This window comes from Phacochoerus africanus, chromosome 11, assembly GCF_016906955.1.
Source record: "Phacochoerus africanus isolate WHEZ1 chromosome 11, ROS_Pafr_v1, whole genome shotgun sequence".
Classification (NCBI taxonomy): domain Eukaryota; kingdom Metazoa; phylum Chordata; class Mammalia; order Artiodactyla; family Suidae; genus Phacochoerus; species Phacochoerus africanus.
Genome location: NC_062554.1, coordinates 64,135,513 through 64,152,961, shown reverse-complemented (window position 1 = coordinate 64,152,961; position 17,449 = coordinate 64,135,513). Strand labels below are relative to the sequence as shown.

Sequence of the window (17,449 nt, the reverse complement as noted above, 5' to 3'; positions counted from 1 at the left end):
GTCATGGGTCTGCCCCAGGGGAAAGAGCAGGTGCGACATGGCCCTTCCCTCTGCCTCTGCCAGCATCCCTTCCCTGACCTTGAGGCGACGCAGCCTGGGGCCTGGATGTGGGACCCTAGGGGGCTTCTGTGAGAAACACCAGACCTCTGGGCTGATGGGGCCTGAGAGATAACCTGAGAAGGGTCCCTTCCCACGCGCCTTCCCGCCCACAGCCCAGGGCACCGGCAGGCTCAAGTTCAGAGGGAGACTCTCAAGGCCGGCCCACCGCCTTTCTGGATCAGTCCACCCCAACTGTGGAAATGGGGGTGGAACTTGTCGGACCACCCGGCAGGGCATCGGAACACATGGAATCCTAAAAAGTCCAGCATCGAAGCTGAGCCCTACAAGGCACTCACTCTCATTGGCAGTCCTGGCTATGGCGCTGTTCTTCCTCAAAACAAAAGTAAAACCAGATTCTCCTCCTTGCCACACGTCCTGGACGTCAGCTCTATATGGTGGGGCTACACACACGGGTCTGGCTCTGATTCCCACAGAAAATCCTTCAAGGCCTTTATGATCCTGGGGCTTCTCGCCCCCAGTGAAGCATCCGTGGAGCCGTCACCCACTTTCTTGGGATCTTTGCTCATTCCGACTACAAGCCACAAACTGTCTCGCTGGGATGCAGTCACCGGTGTCTGGTCTTAGGATCTCTGGCCCACAGAAGTGGAGGGGGACTGAGAGGAGCCTCAGAGAAGAGCATGGAACGGCTGCCCCTCCCAGCCTCTGAGCCGGAGCCACCAGGAGAAACAAGAGACTGTCATTTCCAGGCCATGTTACCCTCTCAGTGGCCTCACATTGTTAGGCATCCCTCTCTCGGGGTGGTTATTCACTTTTCTTTTCTTTCTTTTTTTTTTTGTCTTTTCTAGGGCTGCACTTGCAGCATATGGAGGTTCCCAGGCTAGGGGTCTAATTGGAACTGTAGCCACTGGCCTGCGCCAGAGCCACAGCAACGCAGGATCCAAGCCGCGTCTGCAACTTACACCACAGCTCATGGCAACACCGGATCCTTAACCTACTGAGAAAGGTCAGGGATCGAACCCAAAACCTCATGGTTCCTAGTCAGATTCGTTAACCACTGAGCCATGACGGGAACTCTGGTTATTAACTTTTCTTATTCACGCTTGTGCCCACTGCTGGTCCCAGGGCCAGCACACAGGTGCACTGCACACATTGGCAGGAGACGGGGATGTGGGCAGGAAGGGTGGTTTTGATTGTCCGAGAATCTGAGGCCGCAGAGGGCTTGACCGGCTGCCTGGACCACCTGGCCATGCCTTTGCTCTAGAAGAATCCTGAGTACTGACCTGAAATACACATGAGGTTCTGTTGCCCTGTGCTGGGTGTCTAAACCGCAGCCCAGCTGGGGATTTAAAAAGCTCCTTCTCTCCCACAGAAAGCTCTTTGGGCTTGTCAGTCTCAGCTTTCAGACTCAGCCACAGCCCAGCACTCCTCTCCTTTCCATCCCATATCTAACACCCACAGTCCCAGGAATGGGCCCAGAGCCACAGGATAAAGAGCTCAGCTCTTCCTTCTCTAAGTTCTCTGAAGCCTCAGCTTCCTGTATGAGCAGTGGGGGTGAGGGTCCCCACTTCACAGGGCTGCTGAGAAGGAACCATGTTAGTTCCTGTCATTGTTGTAACACCACATCTAGACAAGTGTCTGATGTAGAAGGAATGCTCCGTGTGGAGTTCCCGTTGTTGGCTCAGCAGTAATGAACCTGACTAGGATCCATGAGGTTTGATCCCTGGCCTTGCTCAAAGGATCCAGCATTGCTGAGAGCTGTGGTGTAGGCTGGCAGCTGTAGCTCCAATTCGACCCCTAGCCCAGGAACTTCCATGTGCCATATGTGGCCCTAAAAGAAAAAAAGGACAAAAAATAAAAGAAATACTCAGTGAATACTTGCTAATGAGTGAAAGAGGAATGAAAGCGCACTGAGAGCTACAGGGACGTTTAATAAATATTCACTCGGGTGCCCATCATGGTGCAGCGGAAACAAACCTGACTAGGAACCATGGGGTTGTGGGTTCGATCCCTGGCCTTGCTCAGTGGGTTGAGGATCTGGCATTGCCATGAGCTGTGGTGTAGGTCACAGATGCGGCTCGGATCTGGCATTGCTATGGCTGTGGTATAGGCCGGTGGCTAGAGCTCCGATTCGACCCCTAGCCTGGAAACCTCCATATGCCGTGGGTGCGGCCCTAAAAAGACAAAAGACTATATATATATATATATATATATATATATATATATATTCACTCAATCTGACAAGGCAGATGTTTCCATTTTGAGGGGTTCTATAAAGTCTTCCCCTGCCCTCAAATGCTTCTCCCACTGCCAACCACAGTGCTTGAAAATTCTCCAGTTAAGAATTTATACTAAGAAACAACAAATTCTTCTCATCACTTGGTAGGCGTGTGATAATTTCAGAGGTCCAGATGCATTAATTAGTCAGCATGTTAGCAACAAAGATTAGCTCCTCTGGTTACGTCCTTACTGCCTACCGTCGGTGCAGAGAACACAGAACTGAAGACACAGGACTTGGATACTAGAATGTTCGCACAGGAAGGCACCCTGGGGCCATCCAGCATCTGCTTCATTATATAGATTTGGAAACTGCAGCCCAGAGAGTGGAGGTAAGTGTCCCACATCACACAGCAAGTTCATGGTAGTCAGAACCAGACCCCAGGTCCCTGACAGCAGTGCCAGGGCTTCTCTCACTGCCCATCACAGGTCACTGGTCAGCCACTTGATAAGTACTAAGCTCCATTTGGGGCAAGAGGTTGATGTATACACAGAAATAATTCTAAGAGAGGACAGTTGAGGTCTGTGCTCTCCTAGAAGGCTTGTGTCTGCACTATGGGCCCCCCACCCCCAGCAGAGACCATCGATTCCAGGCTGAATCTGTGCCTGCATCACCGAGGAAGCAGTGATTTTTTTTTTCTTTTTTCTTTTTTCTTTTTTTTGTCTTTTGTCTTTTCAGGGCTGCAGCCGCGGCATATGGAGATTCCCAGGCTAGTAGTTGCATCGGAGCAACAGCTGCCAGCCTACTCCACAGCCACAGCAACATGGGATCCAAGCCGCATCTTTGACCTACACCACAGCTCACGGCAATGCCGGATCCTTAACCCACTGAGCAGGGCCAGGGATTGAACCCGCAACCTCATGGTTCCTAGTCGGGTTCGTCAACCACTGAGCCAGGACAGGAACTCCACCACTGAGCCACAACGGGAACTCCAGGAAGCAGTGATATTTGAAGTGGGCCCGGAAGGATGAGCAGGGAGAAGCCAGGAGAGGACACCCTAGGCTGAATAAATAACAGCCATCCTGGGACTTAGGAGCCAGGTGTGGGTGTGCTGAGCTGCCTCAGATTGCTTGTGAAATACAGAGAAAGGGGAAGGAACAGAGGCAGGGCTCAGCCAGAGAGGCATGAGGCCCAAGCAGAAGAAGGAGCAGGGGTGGCAAGTCCAGGAGCCTCACCTCACTCCTTGGCAGAAGCTTCCCCAAACCCCTAAGTCCATCCTTCCAACAATACTAGGTCCAAACAAACCTCTGCCCCAAGCCCCCTACTCCGAGGCTACACAAGGTGCTGCTTCTCCCATCAGGCTGTAGGCACTTTCCCATAAGCAGCTGCTGCTGACAGACATGGAGGGAGACACAATGGAGACCCCGTATCTGGGTCTGTCAGGAAATAAGCCAGGAGGAGTCACCCATGTTTCAGACGGGAATGCTGAGATGCAGCCTGGGAGAAGCCGGTCAGAAGCACAGCGAAGGTTAACACAAGAGGACAGAGCTTCCAAGACAGGGGGCGTGGAGACTGTCTGGGGGATTAGAAACCCCCGTTCTATGCCTGTCCCAGCCCTGACCTTGTTCCCTAGCAGGGATATTTCTCATCCGCCCCTGTCTTCCCTGAGGGGTCACAGGTCCAGGCTGGGACAGGGCTGCTGGCGTCAGTGGGCACAGCTCTGCTTTCCCACAGCCCTCCTCCTTCTAGCTCCCCTGCTCCGTGTCAGAAACCTGATCACCTTTCACCCACTTAGCTTGGTCCCACAGAGGGATTTATTACTGCTGCCCTGCCATCTGACCCCAGGTAATAAATTAGGGCAGAACAGAATCGCAGCCATCTCAAGTGCGGAGACTATAAAAAGAGAAGGGATCTTCATCGGATCCCAGGAAAGGCTGGGGACCCAGGTGGAGCATGGACCGGTGGAGCAGCATGCCGTGCTGGGGACTCCTGCTGGTGCTTTGGGGCTCCTGCACCTTCGGTCTCCCTGCAGACACTGGCGCCTTCAGTCGGTAACTGGGTTAGGGGGTTGGCAGGGGCTCAGGGATTCTTGTTTTCCAAACACCTCAGCTTTCAGATATGTAATAGCATGCTGTCCTCATGACCAGCCGCTCAGGGAGGTTTATGGTCTTATTCAGAGAGGTCAGGTGACTAGCCCACTGTCACACAGCCAACAATGGCACTAATCAGGCCTGGAAGCCATGTCTTTTTATCCCTGCCCTGAGCTTTCATTTCCTGCACAGACCACCATACTAGGCACTGCAAGCGGATCCAGAGATGACTGAGACATGCTCCCTGCCTTCCAGGAGCTCACAGCCTAATCACTAAGAAGGGCGAGGTATGGTTCAGTCCACCAGGGAAGCAGTGTGACATAGTGGTTAAACATCAGGCTTCTAGATTTGAATTTTCTAAGTTTAAATTCTGCTCCACTAGCAGAACCAGCTACCTCTGAAACCATGAACAAGATATGGAACCTTTCCAGATCTCAATTTGCCTGTTTTTAAAATTTATTTATTTTTATTTTTTATTTTATTTATTTATTTTTGCTTTTTAGGGCCACACCCAAGGCATATGGAGGTTCCCAGGCTAGGGGTCAAATCGGAGCTGTAGCCACTGGCCTACGCCATAGCCACAGCAACACAGGATCCCAGCCGCGTCTGCAACCTACACCACAGCTCACGGCAATGCCGAATCCCTAATCCACTGAGCGAGGCCAGGGATCAAACCTGCATCCTCATGGATGCCCGTCAGGTGCATTAACTGCTGAGCCACAAGAGGAATTCCTCAATTTACCATTTTTAAACCAAGGATAAGAAGAGCATCCATTTTACAGAGCTGCTTTGAAGACTGAAGGAGATATTGCATGTAATCCTTCAGCCTGGTGCAGGCATGCTGGAAAACACCAGCTGTTCTCATACTACAGGGTGATTTGTCACAACTGTTAAAAGAAAGGCTTAAGGCAGCTCGAAGCGGGGGAGGGCTTTGTGGAGAAAGGGTTTCAGGTTGGGGAGTGTGGATGGAACCAGGAAAGGGTTTGATAACAGTAATAGGTGCTAAGCCTATAAAATGCTGAAGATTTCACAGAATCGTTTCTCATATTTCATCTCCGATCATCCCTCCAACAAGGCAACAGTCCCACTTTACAGCTGGGGACACTGAAGCTTAGGGAGGTCGCACATAAGAGGCTGATCCTGGGCACACACTGAGCCCTTTGTTTCCAAAGCCCCTTTCCCCTGCTCCGAGGTTTGTGGAGAGTGGCTGCCATGGTGGGGGGTGTGACAGGAGAGACTGGGTGCTTCCCAGCAGCATGAACTTGAGCCTGGCGCCCACCCCCAGGATAAAGGCAGAGCATGGGAGTTTCCATTGTGGCGCAGTGGTTAACAACCCAACTAGTAACCACGAGCTCACAGGTTCAATCCCTGGCCTTGCTCAGTGGGTTAAGGATCTGGCATTGCTGTGAGCTGCGGTGTAGTTCGCAGATGCGGCTCGGATCCTGCGTTGCTGTGGCTGTTGTGTAGGCCAGTAGCTGTAGCTCCAATCGACCCCTAGCCTGGGAACCACCATATGCAGCAGGATTGGCCCTAAAAAGCAGGAAAAAAAAAAGAGAGAGAGAGAGAATGGAGGAGTTCCCTCGTGGCCCAGCCAGCTGAGGCTTTGGTGTTACCACTGCTGTGGTGCCAGTTGGAGCCCTGGCCCAGGAACTTCTGCATCTCCTGGGTGCAGGAAAAAAGAAAAAAAGAAAAACAATGGAATTTGGCCAGGGTGGAGAGAGAGTCAGGGTTTCAAAACAAACTTACAGGAATTTTGCCACCTGCTATGTGCAGGGCACAACGCAAGGCTCTTTGGGAGATCTGAGTGCCAGACGCCATTCTCAAGGTGCTGTCATCACCTTTACCTACACAAAGGCCTTTTACATTTTCTGAGAAGCGGGCAGCTCAGTTAACTTGCACAGTGATTCCTGGAGGTAGGTACTACCATTAAGGCCACTTTTATAAAGGAATGAGTGGAGGCTCAGAAAAGGCCCAGAGAGGTTGGGTAAATTGCCCAGGATCACACAGGTAGGAAGGGATTCAAGCATGTCCTGACAACCACCAGACAGCATCACCTCCATGAGCCTGTGCCTGTGCAGTGCTGGCTGTGAGCACCGGGAGCCCAAGTAAAGGTGAGACCAGTGAGAAGGGAGTTCGTGTAGCAAGCTTCCAGAGGTGGGGTGCATGCTGGGCTCCCAGGGAAAAGGGCTGGAGTGAACGGAAGGGGAAGGGGAGATGGGAGGGAATGTCTAAAAGGAAAAAGGTAAAAGTAAAGGTCCAGGGCAGGAGTTCCCATTGTGGCGCGGCGGAAATGAATTCGACTAGGAACCTTGAAGCTGCAGGTTCGATCCCTGGCCTCACTCAGTGGGTTAAGGATCTGGCGTTGCTGTGAGCTGTGGTAGAGTTTGCAGACGTGGCTCGGATCCTGCATTGCTGTGGCTGTGGTGTGGGTCAGCAGCTGTAGCTCCAACTAGACCCCTAGCCTGGGAACCTCCATATGCCGCAGGTACAGCCCTAAAAAGCAAGCAAGCAAAAAAAAAAAAAAAAAAAAAAAAAGGTCCAGGGCAGAGACTGCTCAGAGTAAAGAGTGGAAAATGAGCCCTCTGAGGGATCAACGCTTCTCTGCTCCTCCATTTTGCCATCTGTAAAGTAAGAATAGTAAAATTACCCAAATCATGAGATGGCTGAGAACTAAATAAGATCATAATTATGAAAATACTTTGTTGACCAGCAGACTGTTACAAATGTGACAAGTTATTAAAATATTACACTAACAGGCATGAAAGTTGCATTCATGTTTTGTGGGCATCACAGGGTACACAGGGCGTGTGGGGTGTGAGAAGGAAAGGACAGTGGAAGTGCAGGGAAAGGAAGAGGGATGCTCCAGATGCTGGGCTTCAACCCCGGGACCTCCCTGCTGCCCCACCCCCCACCCCTGCAACAACTCGGGACATGTTCCGCTGGGTTTGGGTGCACAGCCTCATATGGGCACCCAACAGACTCTATATGGGAAATGGGACCAGACACGCCGCTTTGAATCCCTGCTCCTTTGCTTCTGTCACCTCATCCCTTATCATAAAGTGAGGACAATGACAGCCAGCTTTAGACCTATTCTGAGGATCACATGGATGGGGGTGGTGCACAGAGTGTTTGGCATTTATGTGGTGGCAGCTCAGTATGCTGCGAGTTTCCCAGGTCTCTTTTTTTAATATTTACATATATATGTTTTTTATTTTTTGCTTTTTAGGGCCACACCTGTGGCATATGGAAGTTCCTAAGCTAGGGGTTGAATTGGAGCTGTGGCCGGCCTATGCCACAGCCAGAGCCACACCAGATCTGAGCTGCATCTGTGACTTACACCACAGCTCACGGCAATGCCAGATCCTTTACCACCAAGCAAGGCCAGGGACCAAACCCTCATCCTCATGGCTACTAGTTGGATTCGTTTCCACTGCGCCACAACGGGAACTCCTTGTCAGGACGAGAAGCAGAGGAACTGGGATTTAGCTCAGGAAAGTACCTCTTTCCAAAGAGGCTGCACAGGCACTCTGGAGATGCCTGCCTCTCCCCTGCCGCACCCAGCTCAATGGGTCCACTTCACCACACACACGGGGCTGGGCCCCTGCCAAAGGCATCAGGGAGCCCCTCGGGCCACGGCAGGTGCCTGCTGCCACCTGCAGGCCGTGAGTTGCATTGCCTCCTCCTGTCCAGCTTTGAAGGGGGCACTCCCAGCCTTCACCTCCTTAGAGGGGAAGTCAGTGCCATTTCGTCCTCTGTCTCCTCGCCTGCTGGAGCAGGTGAGGATGTGTGATTATGTTCAATGTGTGATTATGGAATGAATGAGTGAATGAATGAATGGCCTTGCAGTGGTAAGGAGTAAAATCAGACATCAGGAAGGAGTTAGTTTAGGGTTTTTTTTTTTTTTCTTTTTTGTCATTTCTTGGGCCGCTCCCGCAGCATATGGAGGTTCCCAGGCTAGAGGTCCAATCAGATCTCTAACCGCCGGCCACGCCAGAGCCACAGCAACACGGGATCCGAGCCGCGTCTGCAACCTACACCACAGCTCACGGCTGCGCCAGATCCTTAATCCACTGAGCAAGGCCAGGGATCAAACCCTCAACATCACGGTTCCTAGTCGGATTCTTTAACCACTGAGCCACGACGGGAACTCCAGTTTAGGGTTTTTTAATACCAGAGCAGGTGACCACAGAGGTCTATACATTCTCTTTCAGAGGGTTAAGGGCGCAAGAGTGATTCTTAGGTGCCTGGACTAAGGTTAGGGTAGATGTACTAGAAGCTTCTGGAACTCTACCATTATAATGGGGGAGTACAGGGCTCTTCTACTTTTTCTCACTCCATCACGGGCCAGGATCTTCCTCAAGAAAATGCCCTCAATCCGGGAAAGCCTGAAGGAGCGAGGCGTGGACATGGCCAGGCTGGGTGCTGAGTGGAGCCAGTTCAGCAAGAGACTCTCCTTTGGCAACAGAACCAGCCCCGTGGTCCTCACCAACTACCTGGATGTGAGTGCCCAGCTCGGTCCCTTGCTCCCTTGGGCCAAAGGCCTTCCTAGCTCTTTCCACTCTGTCTTTGACCAAGTTACTGAGGGGCACTAGCACTTCACAAAATCCCCATGTCACAGCTGGAAAGCCTGAGGCATAGAGGGCAGGAAGGAACACTGAGACAGGGTCAGGTTTCGAACTCAAGAATCCAGGCTCTGGGCCTCACGCCCAGGTGTCACTAGTGGGCGGGAGGAGGGGGTGGGAGGGGAGTGTGACCTCAGACGTGGTTTCTGTGACAAGGCTCAGTGCACCTTGAGTACTTATTTCATCACTGGTTCCCCAAAGCGTGCAGCACCTTCCTGCTTCGTTTTCAGTACTTTTACTCTGCGATCTTGCCTCACTGAGCCTCCCACTTCCTGGGAAGTCTTGAGGCAGCGCTAAGCCTCCCACCCCATCTCTGCTGGAACATGGAAGCCCAGAGACGCTGCATCGTCTGTCTCATCTTCCACCAAGTGCCAAAGGGCAGGATCAGGCAAGACCCCAAGGCCCAAGGCCCCTCTAGCCACCTTTTCCTTTCACCCCTACAGACCCAGTACTATGGCGAGATCGGCATTGGCACCCCGCCACAGACCTTCAAAGTCATCTTCGACACAGGCTCGGCCAACCTCTGGGTGCCCTCCACCAAATGCAGCCCTCTCTACACGGCCTGTGGTGAGACTCAGGACCTGGGGTGCCTCCCCCTCAAAGCCCCTGCCTTGTCACACAGAAAATGTCCCCCGTTTTTCTGATATGGCCACCAAGGTAGAAAAGCAGTCTCCAAGAGCCATTTCTTTCTTTTTTTTTTTTTTAATTATTTATTATTATTTTTTCCCACTGTACAGCAAGGGGGTCAGGTTATCCTTACATGTATACATTACAATTACATTTTTCCCCCAGGAGCCATTTCTCACTCTTGCTGAGACCAAGAGATCTGAATTCTTTGTGAACATATGGAGTGCTTACTGTGACCAGAATCTTCCCTTCATCCCAGTGTTAGCAATTACTTCAAAACTACTCCATTTGGGGGTTCTGTCGTAATGCAGCGGAAACAAATCCAGCTAGGAACCATGAGGTTGCAGGTTAGATCCATGGCCTCACTCAGTGGGTTAAGGATCCGGCGTTGCTGCGAGCTGTGGTGTAGGCGCAGACACTTCGGATCTGGCATTGCTGTGGCTGTGGTGTAGGCCGGCAGCTGTAGCTCCGATTAGATCCCTAGCCTAGGAACCTCCATATGCCATGCGTGTGGCCCTAAAAAGACAAAAAAAGACAATAAACAAACAAATAAATAAAATAATTCATTTGAGGAGTTCCCATTGAGGCTCAGCAGAAACGAACCCGACTAGTATCCATGAGGATGTGAGTTCAATCCCTGGCCCCACTCAGTGGGTTAAGGATCTAGCGTTGAGGTGAGTTGTGGTGTAGGTCACAGATACGGCTTGGATCTGGTGTCGCTGTGGCTGTGGCGTAGGCCGGCAGCTACAGCTCCGATTCGACTCCTAGCCTGGGAACTTCCATATGCCGCAGGTGCAGCCCTAAAAAGCAAAAAACAAACAAACGAAAAACTTTGAGACAAAACTCAGATATATGAGCACATGACAGAGGCCCAAGAAACACAGTCCTTGACTGGTGAAACACATTTTCAAGCCTCCGAGCTCAGGGCCTCCCCATCCCTGCACTCAGGCCTCAACACACCAGCCCTGCCTGGGCCTCTCTTGACCCTGAGCTTATGTCCCCCTGGCAGAGATTCACAGCCTCTACGACTCCTCGGAATCCTCCAGCTATGTGGAAAATGGGACGGAATTCACCATCCACTATGGGTCCGGGAAGGTCAAAGGCTTCCTGAGCCAGGACCTAGTGACTGTAAGTGGGGCTGTCCCAGGTCATCCGACCCCCCTGCCCTTCTTGTCCCTAGACCTCTCCTGCGGCCCTAGGGCCCATGGCTGGGGAAGGTGGGGGCCAGCCCTCCTTGGAGCCTGGGGAGTCGAGAAGCATCCTTCTCCAGTAATTCTCTCTGAGCAGCACCTGGGGCAGAGCAGACCTGAGCTCCTGGCTCAGCCTGGGTGATCAGTGGAGACTTTTGCATTGAATGCACACATAGGGCTTGTCCTGAGCCCTGCGGCCTCCAGTCAAGTAACCTGCCTGAGCTCTGACTGGGCTCTTTCCCAGATGCTAAGACCGAAATGCAGGGTCAGAGTCAGGGGAACTGTGGACATTACGAACAGCATCACTTTTGGGGCCAGGCCTGGGTTTTAGGGTCATAGTTGAGGTTAGAGTTTGGGATCAAGGTCTGGTTTTGTCATTTGGCCTGTGTCTGACCCTCCTCTCCTTTCTAGGGTTTTCCAGCCACTGCTCTGGACAGAGTTAGGGGGAGGGTATGCATGCGACTGAGAGGGAATCACTATGAGCCCTCACTCCTCCACCTCTCAGTGAAATCCGGAGGTCAAAGAGCAGGCCTGGCTGTGCTAAAGAAATCCTTAGCCTCTCATGTGGGTAGGGGCCCAACAGCCAGTCTTGCCCATGTGGAAGCTGGACCACTTGGGAGCTCCTGGCATCCTCTACTACTGCTTCTCAGCCTCTGCCCCTTCCAGTCACTGGGCAACCTCAGTTCTCTCTGGACCCCAGAGCCTGGCACGTAGGATTGTTGAAATGGTCTTACCCCAAAGTTTCACACGCTGGAGCATGCATGTCCGTCCCCTCCCTCCCCCTGCCACCGCCCCCAGAGGAGAAGCCTAGACCAGACCCTGGCCAGGGGATGGGTCATGGGCTTGGTCTCCTCTGGTCCTTTCTCCCACAGGTGGGCGGATTCACAGTCACACAGACGTTTGGAGAGGTCACAGAGCTGCCCCTGATCCCCTTCATGCTGGCCAAGTTCGATGGTGTTCTGGGCATGGGCTTCCCTGCTCAGGCCGTCGGCGGGGTCACCCCCGTCTTTGACCACATCCTCTCCCAGAAGGTGCTGAAGGAGGACGTCTTCTCCGTCTACTACAGCAGGTGGGCCTGGACTCCAGCGACAGAGGCTGGGAAAAGGCAGGAGGCAGGAGAGCTGGGAGAGTGGGAAGAGAGTTCAGGGCCAGGGTTTCGACGCATTCGTGATCAGGTGGTATTCAATCCATAGCTAGAGTTCAACTACCCAATGTGAAGCTGATGCTTACATTCAGATTAATTAGAATGAAGTAAACTTAGGCATTCAGGAGTTCCTGTCATGGCTCAGCGGAAACGAATCTGACTAGTATCCAGGAGGACAAGTTTGATCCGTGGCGTGGGATCTGGTGTTGCCGTGAGCTGTGGTGTAGGTCGCAGGCGCAGCTCAGATCTGGCATTGCTGTGGCCGAGGTGTAAGCCAGCGGCTGCTGCTCTGATCAGACTCCCGAACCTGGGAACCTCCATATGCCTCGCATGCATGAGGCCCTAAAAAGGCAAAAAAAAAGAAAGGTAGGCATTCAAGTCCTTAGTCACACCACACATTTCAAGTATGCAATAGCCACAGTGGCTAGTGGCTACCATGTTGGGTGGAGGAGATTTACATTCTTGCAGAAAGTTCTTTTAGACAGCACTGCCCTAGAACAAGAGGAGAATGCAGGGTGAGGGTGATGGGAACTAAGACATTGCCATGACCGGTGACCTCACTGTGAGGGTCCCTGGCTCCTCTCACCCATTCCTTCATTTATCTACTCATTCACTGGTTCAACAAATAGCAGGTGCTGATGTGGCCAGCACTGTAGGAGGCTCTGGGGGTACAGCCACGAATGCAGTGTACAAGACAGAGTCCCTGCCCTCACAGAACTTACAATCTGGCAGGGAAGACAAGAAGCATGACAACGTGATTTGCAGCAACAACAACAGGGCCTGAAACTCCACCCTCCCCCCCAACCCGCTTTCAACTCTAGGCTGAGTATGTGCAGTTCAGCCAGCCTTGGGGAAGCTGTTAACAGCTGCTGAACAGAGCTGTGATCTGCTCTGAGCTGCTGGGCTGAGCTGGAGACAAGAGATCATACGGCTGAGAACGGGAAGCTGATAGCAGTGAGGCCCGAAGGGAGGCTCAGCGTCTAGAGAAATCACAGAGATAAAATGGAAAGGGGGGTCTGGTTTGGTAGAAAGGGAGGGATCGAGAAAAGGCCCCCAGTTTGCTGTCAGGAGCAGTCTTGGGAAGAGGTGTTTTAGAGGCCGGGCCGGGCCAGATGGCAAAGGCAGCGGAGAGGTGGTTGTGGGCATCGGGAAGGGAAAAGCACATGCAGGCTGCCCTGAGGAGCTTGAAAGAGAAGGGAATGTCAGGTGGTGGGGAGGGCAGAGCTGCGGAGAGAAGCAGAGGAAAGAAGGGTGGGTGTTTCCCAGTGCTGGCGGCTGTCAGAGTGTGCCTGCAGGTGGAGGAAGAAGCCAGTGGAAAGCGAGAGGGCGGAAGTGTGGGGGGAACAGAGGAGGTAATTAAGGGCACAGGAACCTGGAGGCCATGGAAGGGAGGAGGATCCCTGGAAACAGGATGAAGGCAGGCCTTGCGGAGCAGAGGGCCTGCCTCTTCCTTTTGTCTGGGATGATGAGGGAACATCCAGAGTGAGCTTGAAGTGTCGGAAACTTGTGCTAGCACATGCGCAGATGTACTGGATTTATAAAAAAGCAGGTAGTTGGGAGTTCCCGTTGTGGCTCAGTGGTAATGAACCTAACTAGTATCTATGAGGATGAGGGTTCAATCCCTGGCCTCGCTCAGCGGGTTAAGGATCCGGCATTGCCATGAGCTGTGATCAGGAGTTCACATGCCAGGGATCAAACCTGCGGTCCTCCTGGATACGAGTCAGATTAGTTTCTGCTGAGTTACGACGGGAACTCCTGATCACAGACGCAGCTCAGATCTGGTGTTGCTGTGGCTGGGGTGTAGGCCGGCAGCTGCAGCTCTGATTCAATCACTAACCTGGGAATATCCATACACCACAGGTGCTGCCCTAAAAAAAAAAAAAATGAAGTTAGTTGCACTTGCACCAAAGATATGTGCAACCTACACCCATGTGCACGTCCACATGCCTCCTATTACAAATGCTGGGAAACCCTACACAAACACACACACTCACACATGCTGAAAACCAGCCCTAAGGTAGGCCCTGAGCTGTGGGAGGCACAGTGCCCCTTGGAGGAGGGGAAAGGACAGGCATCTGCTTTGGACAGGACACCAGGAGCCCTGGCTCCAGCCCCCTCGCCGCCAGGGTGACTTTAGACAAGTGACTTGACCTTTTGGTGATGCCACTGCTGTAGGGTAAAGTGTATAATACCCACCCAGCAATAGGCTGCTGAGGCATACCTGAAACCAAAGGCTTCCCTTCTGCTGTTTCTCTCTCTGCAGAAATTCCAAGTAAGGGAGATGGAAAGCCCCCCAACTTGGCCCTGACCCTCCAGAGCACCTGGCCCAGAATCTCACATGCCACCTGCCCAAAACTTACCTCTACAGGCTTTGTGGGATGCCAAAGGGCTCCGCCCCTCCTTCCTGCTCGCCCCAGGCCCCTGTCCACCCCCACCTGACTGCTCCTAGAGGCCCATCCCACACCCCATGCACCTGCTCAGACTGCAGCTCCCCAAACCCAAGCGAGGGTGGGGCTGATTTGCATCTTGTTTGCATTCTACTCACTGCCCTAGTGCTTCTTCCTTTTCTATGACCTCTCTGGGGATGCCTTATTGGGTGCAGCTGGACTATCCTGGAACTACCTCTGATTGGGCTTGGGGAAGGGCAAGAAAGGCGGAGATGCCATATGTTCTACAGCTTCAGAGCCTTGCCATCCATCCCCCCTTCCTCTGCCTCACCTGCACCTGTGCCCAACTTCCCTTGCTGCTGACATCACTCAGTCCCAGAGCTTGTGGGTCTCCAAGAGCCTCTGATCTTCCTTTTAGGAATTCCCAGTTGCTGGGGGGAGAGATTGTGCTGGGCGGCAGTGACCCCCAGTATTACCAGGACAGTTTCCACTACGTGAGCATCAGCAAGACTGGCTCCTGGCAGATCAAAATGAAAGGGTCAGGAATCACCAGCCCTCCTCATGCTCCCCAAATGCTGCTGCTGCTGGGGGTGGGGCTACCATCCTTTCCTCTCTCCTAAAGCAGCCGCTTCTTAAGGCTCAACCAACATTTGCTCTCTGCTTGCTTTGTGCAGGGATGGGAACACTGACGTATGTGGGTCAGAGGGGAGGGGGGACCTCCTGAGCTAAGCCATGTGCTGAGGGAGGGGGCGGCACTTTTCCTTCTCCAGCTCATGCATTTCCCATCTTTCACTGCATCACCAGCATGGCCCCCCAATCACTTGTGCTCACTCAGGAATGCTATGCAGCCTGGGGGTGCCCATCAGCCCTCTGTCCATCTGTCTATCTGACTGTGGCCTCCCCCAGGGTGTCTGTGAGGTCGGCTACCTTGCTCTGTGAGGAGGGCTGCATGGTGGTGGTGGATACCGGGGCATCCTACATCTCAGGTCCCACTAGCTCCCTGAGGCTGCTCATGGAGACCCTGGGGGCCAAGGAGCTGAGCACGGATGAAGTAAGGAGCGAGGGAGGACGGACGCCCTGGATCGGGGTGGGGGGTGGAGACAGGAAGCATGAGGTCCCAAATGAGACTATTTCAAGCCTTCCTCTCTGCCCCTGACATGCTCCCCCTGTGTGGTTTGGTCCCTTGGGTGGAGGAAGAGGACTGTGCCCAGCCCTCTCCAGCAGAGGGATCAGGCCACAAGCACAGGGCTGTGTCCACTAGGGGACCTCCCACACTCAAGGGAGCTCCATTCACCCTTCCCACCACCAGTATGTTGTGAACTGTAACCAAGTGCCCACACTCCCCGACATCTCCTTCCATCTCGGAGGCAGAGCCTACACGCTCACCAGTGCGGACTACGTCTTACAGGTGAGGCTCCTGTCTGCCCCTGGGCAACAGGGAGGAAGGGTGGGCAGGGGCCCTCAAAAAGAGACACGTCATTATGTACACAATATAGACTAGACCAGTGGTTCTCAAACTTGGCTGCACATTAATCACCTGGGAGCTTTTAAAAATCCCAGTAAAGGAGTTCCTGTTGTGGCTCAGTGGTTAATTAATCCGACTAGGAACCATGAGGTTGCGGTTCAATCCCTGGCCTTGCTCAGTGGGTTAAGGATTCAGTGTTGCCGTGAGCTGTGGTGTAGGTCACAGACGCAGCTCGGATCCTGTGTTGCTGTGGCTGTGGCGTAGGCCGGCGGCTACAGCTCCAATGAGACCCCTAGCATAGGAACCTCCATATGCTGCAAGAGCGGCCCTAGAAAAGGCAAAAGAGACAATAAATATATAAATAAATATCCCAGTAAAAAGCCCCACCCCATACCTATTGTTACCTCTGGGAGTGGTTCCTGAGCATCAGTGTTTTCAAAAGTCAGGTGATTCTAATGTGCAGTCACATTTAGAAATCACTCCTAAATGATGCTCGTTTCCTGAGCTTCATTTTCTCATCAAATTCCCCCAGTAACACTATGCTCCTATACCTTTATTCACTTTATTTTTTTTAATTAATTTTTTTTTGTCTTTTTGCTATTTCTTGGGCCACTCCCTCGGCATATGGAGGTTCCCAGGCTAGGGGTCGAACCGGAGCCACAGCAACGCAGGATCCGAGCTGCGTCTGCAACCTACACCACAGCTCACTGCAACACCGGATCATTAACCCACTGAGCAAGGCCAGGGACCAAACCCGCAACCTCATGGTTCCTAGTCGGATTTGTTAACCACTGCGCCACAATGGGAACTTCCCCACTTTATTTATTTATTTAAATGGTGGGGAAACCCTCTTGCTTCCCGACAGGACCCCTACAATAACGATGATCTGTGCACACTGGCCCTCCACGGTCTGGACGTTCCACCGCCCACCGGACCTGTCTGGGTCCTTGGTGCCAGCTTCATCCGCAAGTTCTACACGGAGTTTGATCGACGTAACAATCGCATTGGCTTTGCCCTGGCCCGCTGAGGCCCACTGCTGCCTTGCAGGCCCTGCACTCGGCCCTAGCCCAGAGCTACATCACTCTCTGTGACCCATCCCCACCCCGCCTATGCTTGTGTCCTTACTCAGGGGCACAGGGCTTGGAGCACCTCCTGGATGTGTGTCCTGCCCCCAGCATCGGCTCTTCCTGCTTTGAGGACAAATAAAAACTTCATGTTCACAGCCTCATGGCACCTGGTTTCACGGCAATTTGTAACAGAGGGAGGCACAGCCGTGAGATCATGTGCAGACAGGAACGTGACAGAATGACAAACTACACATTCACTCACGCGTGCAGGTTCCTGCGTGCGTGCAGGGCTGATGCCATCTGTCCAACATCACTGGGGCCCAAATGGAGTTGTTTACACAACCTTGGATGGGAAGTTTGCAGAGAGCCAGCCCCTCAAGGACCAGGGCTAGCGCTGTGGCAGAGGACCGTGGGTCAGGAATATGCTCCCAGCTCATGGAAGCCAGCTTCAAGCTCAGGCTCTGCGCTCAGGCACTGCAACCCCCTGCCCCACATAGTCATTTCCACAGGCAGTCTAAGGTGCCGACACCTGAAAATGTAGACCACCAGAGATCCTACTGACACTACCTTTTTACATGCAGA

At 52.9% G+C, this 17,449-nt stretch overlaps 1 protein-coding gene across 1 annotated transcript; it reads left to right on the top strand.

Annotated features, from left to right (window-relative positions):
* Nucleotides 1–4,224: 4,224 nt before the first annotated feature.
* REN (renin) lies at nt 4,225–17,030 on the top strand. Its single transcript, XM_047753014.1, has 10 exons — nt 4,225–4,326; nt 8,714–8,864; nt 9,431–9,554; nt 10,624–10,742; nt 11,677–11,873; nt 14,212–14,220; nt 14,754–14,873; nt 15,242–15,386; nt 15,645–15,743; nt 16,666–17,030. Exons 1-10 carry the CDS (start codon nt 4,229–4,231, stop codon nt 16,825–16,827), a joined length of 1,224 nt encoding a protein of 407 aa, XP_047608970.1. The 5' UTR covers nt 4,225–4,228; the 3' UTR covers nt 16,828–17,030.
* The last annotated feature ends 419 nt before the right edge of the window (nt 17,031–17,449 follow it).